General features: G+C 46.3%; 1 protein-coding gene across 7 annotated transcripts in view; it reads right to left on the bottom strand.

The window, feature by feature from the left end:
- The window catches only part of rbm47 (RNA binding motif protein 47), an 81,836-nt gene that overhangs the window by 8,455 nt on the left and 68,381 nt on the right, over positions 1-5,000 (bottom strand). For 5 of the 7 annotated variants that reach the window (XM_071408492.1, XM_071408489.1, XM_071408488.1 and 2 more), the window contains 4 exons: positions 4,734-5,000; positions 3,344-3,692; positions 1,329-1,352; positions 154-366 (listed from right to left, as the gene is read on the bottom strand). The exon at positions 4,734-5,000 is cut by the window's right edge and continues 601 nt beyond it. In XM_071408492.1, coding sequence (XP_071264593.1) covers positions 154-366; positions 1,329-1,352; positions 3,344-3,692; positions 4,734-5,000 — 853 coding nt within the window. The remainder of the gene's footprint in view (positions 1-153; positions 367-1,328; positions 1,353-3,343; positions 3,693-4,733) is intronic. The other 2 variants (XM_071408495.1, XM_071408494.1) reach the window with 2 other exon arrangements.

The raw sequence follows: 5,000 nt of genomic DNA, 5'->3' as shown, positions 1-5,000 counted from the left end.
GACTTGAGCCAGGAAGGAGACAGGAAGGAGACAGGAAGGAGACAGGAAGGAGACAGGAAGGAAGCAGGCTGTGGTATAGTAGACGGTTTACGGGGACGACGAGGGGGGGGGGGGGGGGTTCGACGGGGGGGTACGACAGGGGGAGTGACTGACTTGTGCAAGGCTTGATGCCCATTGGGTTGACTGAGGCAGTCATCTCCATGGAGGGTACCAGCTCGTAGGCCTTGTTGTCGGGGCCCTTGGCCTTGCCTTCATGGTACCGGCTGTAGATACCCCGCCCAGCAGAGTAACCCCCCAGGTATGACCCCCGGGGGCCGGGGGCACGGCTACCTGCCGTCGCACGGCCACGACCTCGTACAGCACCTGCTGGAGATGGGGGGGGGGGGGGGGCTGTTTAGGGTACGCTTCAATATATAGGGGCATGTTTAGGACACGTTCTATAGGGGCTGTTTAGTACAGGGCCCAGCGTCGTCCAGGTCAGGGTTTGGCCGGGTTAGGCCGTCATTGTAAATATGTGTTATTTCATAGTTTTGACGTCTTCACTATTATTCTACAATGTAGAAAATAGTAATAAATAAAGAAAAACCCTTGAATGAGTAGGTGTGTTTAAACTTTAAACTGGTCCTGTATATATATAATGAGTCGGTGTGTCTAAATTTAAACTGGTCCTGTATATATATATAAATAGATATTTGATCATATTCTGCTACAGATATTACTACGAACCCGTCCTCCCCAATTAAAGTGTCACCAACCTCCTGTGGTATTAAAGTTCGTTATTGCTATCCGTGATCCTTGGGACGTCACTACCCTAAAACCCTACCCTAAACCCTTTAAATGTCAACTTCAATGGGGTGATGTCCGAGAGTTGGGACGTCCCAAGGGATCCAGTGTAGACTTTTCCCGTCAAAGTGTGAAGTCGTCATTAGCAACATCATGGGGGGGGGTTGCTATGGGGCGTCATTTTACACGGTTTGTATACATACACGTTGTCTATGTTGATCTCGTCATTAGTTTGATTCCAACACTGCTATGACATCTAGTATCTGAAGGAGTGTGGGAGACATCGTTGGGTCTGACAGTTTGTCCGTCTACCAATGAACTAAAAAGGTGACGGAAACAGTAGGGAGAGGAAGTTGTGTGGGACACATCGTGGGGTCTGACAGTTTGTCCGTCTACCAACGAACTAAAAAAGGTGACGGAAACAGTAGGGAGAGGAAGTTGGTATAAGAAACCCAGAGAGAGTTTGGTCACGTGACCAGGAAGTTGACCATTTCATTGGATAAGGGGAGTGTAAAGGAGTAGCCAATAAGGACGGAAGAGATTACCATTGGTCTGTATCATTGGACCTCCTTTGGAGAGAGAAAACCAGAACACAGTGATCACAGTCAACGTCTGGACGGATTAGTTTGGACCGGACCAAATGGAGCCCTGTCCCCTAAGTAGGGCACTACTTCTGACCAGGGCCCGTAGGGTTAGAGCCAATAGGGCTCTGGTCAATAGTAGTGCCCTGCAAATGGAATAGAGTGCTATTTAGGACACAGGTTTAGTTGAGCTGCCAACCCCAGACACCTGGCAGCATCACTCATCACAGGGGATGGGAATCAGCACTTAACAGGGACACTCTGCAATATGGCATCCTCAGAGGTGACTTAACAGAGAGATGCTTCCTGTTTACAGACGTAAAGGACAGCAGAATTGTAATCTGCCAATACTCCAGACAGCCACTAGGGGGATCCTCTTGATGCAGGTATAGAGTCCCACAGTGGAGGTGTCATAATACCTATAAGACCTAGCGGTCAAACAGGGAAATGATTCCAATCTTTTTTTCCACCATTAATTTTTCCCCATAGGGGAATTTTATAAACACTTAAAATAAGGGCTTTGTTTTGTGTAGGTTTAACCTGCCGTGGCGTTTTGATAACCGTGTAAATCTCTCTCTACGACAAGGTGAACTTTTATCAATATATTCAGCTCTATTTACGCTCAGATTCAAAAATGCTAACTAGCATCAAAGTAGACATCGTGCCAGACTACAAATCCCAGCATGCTCCTGCACATCATCTCGATACTCCAGACAGACCTTTACTAACAGTTATTGTGTCAATTTAAAACTTACACAATTTTAAAGTAGGGCCGTCATTGTAAATAAGAATGTGTTCTTAATTACTGACTTGCCTAGTTAAATGAAGGTTAAATAAAAAATAAAAATGTTAACAATTTATGCATTTCTACATGTAGCTAACATTAGAAAGTTAATCCAGAGATTTGTAGTTCTTTATGATAGCCACATTAGCAGCTAATAAGCATTTCATTTGAGGGGGGGGGGGTTAAATACAGGCGAATACATTAATAAAAGATTTACACGGTTATCAAAACGTCACACCAGGGTAAACATTCACGAAACCTCAGCCCTTATTTTAGGTGTTTCTAAAAAATCCCCTATGGGGAAAAAATGATTGGAACCATTTCCTTGTTTGACCGCAGGGTTTTATGGGTAGCCTGACTCATACTGTGGTACTCTATATGCCTCAAAGGAGGGAAGAAACTAGGAAGACACAAACAGTGGCCATCTTGGGAATATTGGCGTTCTCGGTAGTCGCTAAGCAGGAAGTCTGGTATCCTATGATGTCATATTGCGGAGCGTCCCTTTTACCGCCCTAACAGTTATAGATGCTGATCAATAATCATTTAGAACACAGTCCACTCTTCAGGGGAGAGAGATCAATAATCATTTAGAACCAGACCACTCTTCAGGGGAGAGAGATCAATAATCATTTAGAACACAGTCCTTTTTTCCTATTAATCTGATTCATCAATATCATCATCAATATCATATTGATCACGATCATCTACTAATCACATGTATTGATGAGGTGGAGTCACTATTGGTTACATTTACAACAGCTCACCCCTCTATCTACAGATCATCTACTAATCACATGTATTGATGAGGTGGAGTCACTATTGGTTACATTTACAACACCACACCAGTCTATCTACAGATCATCTACTAATCACATGTATTGATGAGGTGGAGTCACTATTGGTTACATTTACAACACCACACCAGTCTACCTACAGATGATTGTGTCGTTAAACCGCGTTCTCTGCTAATAATTATGTCCATTCATACTAGTATAGACGACGACAACAAAGTAGCAGAAACAGATGGACCGAAGCTCCGAGCTTCGTCTATAGTGGGAAAAGGCTGCGTTTATACAGGCAGCCCAAGTATCGAGCTAAAGAGCTGATCTGATTGGTTAAAAAACAAAAAACAAGATCAGAATTGGACTGTCTGTGTAAACGCTGCCAAAGAGAACCAGAAGGAAAGGAGTCTCACCTTTTATGAAGTAGTCTCTGTTGGGTCCGATCAGCGTGCTGTAAGGGTACCCGTAGTAGGCGAGGGTGTAGGGGTCACACTGGTACACATAGTTCTGCTGGACTGGTTCCGGAGCCGCCACGGCCACGGCCGCTGTAGCGCCCCCTTTAGACGCCTTCTGGTAACGCGTGTACTGCTCTTTATCGACGGGCTTAGCCAGGGTGACCTCGATATAGGACCCCTCCACCTCCGTGCCGTTCAGGTGGTCCATGGCAACCACCGCGTCGTCACGGGACGAGAAGTGGACGAAGGCGTAGTCGCGGATCTTCTTGACACGTTCCACGCAGCCCTGGTTCCACTGGCCAAACACCTAGAACACAGTGACGTGTTAAAACAGCCTGGGTTCTACTGACCAAACACCTAGAACACAGTGACATGTTAAAACAGCCTGGGTTCTACTGGCCAAACACCTAGAACACATGTTAATACAGCCTGGGTTCTACTGGCCAAACACCTAGAACACAGAGACGTGTTAATACAGCCTGGGTTCCACTGGCCAAACACCTAGAACACAGAGACGTGTTAATACAGCCTGGGTTCTACTGGCCAAACACCTAGAACAGAGAGACATGTTTAAACAGCCTGGGTTCTACTGGCCAAACACCTAGAACAGAGAGACATGTTTAAACAGCCTGGGTTCTACTGGCCAAACACCTAGAACACAGAGACGTGTTAATACAGCCTGGGTTCTACTGGCCAAACACCTAGAACACAGAGACGTGTTAATACAGCCTGGGTTCCACTGGCCAAACACCTAGAACACAGTGACGTGTTAATACAGCCTGGGTTCTACTGGCCAAACACCTAGAACACAGAGACGTGTTAATACAGCCTGGGTTCTACTGGCCAAACACCTAGAACACAGAGACGTGTTAATACAGCCTGGGTTCTACTGGCCAAACACCTAGAACACAGAGACGTGTTAATACAGCCTGGGTTCCACTGGCCAAACACCTAGAACACAGTGACGTGTCAATACAGCCTGGGTTCTACTGGCCAAACACCTAGAACACAAAGACATGTTAATACAGCCTGGGTTCTACTGGCCAAACACCTAGAACACAGAGACGTGTTAATACAGCCTGGGTTCTACTGACCAAACACCTAGAACACAGAGACATGTTAATACAGCCTGGGTTCTACTGGCCAAACACCTAGCAACTAATCAACCAACCAACCAATCAATCAACCAACCAACCAACCAATCAATCAACCAATCAACCAATTAACCAATCAACCAATCTATCAACCAGTCACTCAACCAATCAACCAATCAGTAAATCAATAACTCAGTCAATCAATCAAACAGTCACTAAACCAATCAATCAGTAAATCAACCAATCAATCCGACCTGTCGTAGTGTGTCCTCGCTGGTCTCCATCATCAGGTTCCTGACGTATAGAATCTTCACGGTCTCCATGACGTCCTCGTCCACGTCTATCTCCGGTTCCGCCCAGTCCACTGCGATCTGGTGCCCCCACAGCTGGATCCTGCCGGGCATCAGCTTCCTGCGTGCCATGGCCGCTGCACGGTGACTCTCATACTCCACGAAGGCAAATCCCCGGTTCTTCATCTTGTCCGCTGCGCTGGCGTACACTATAACGTCCAGAACGCCCTC

This window comes from Salvelinus alpinus, chromosome 6 (assembly GCF_045679555.1).
Source record: "Salvelinus alpinus chromosome 6, SLU_Salpinus.1, whole genome shotgun sequence".
NCBI classification, from domain to species: Eukaryota; Metazoa; Chordata; class Actinopteri; order Salmoniformes; family Salmonidae; genus Salvelinus; species Salvelinus alpinus.
The sequence above is the reverse complement of the archived record's forward strand: the minus strand, read 5'-3'. Positions and strand labels throughout refer to the sequence as shown.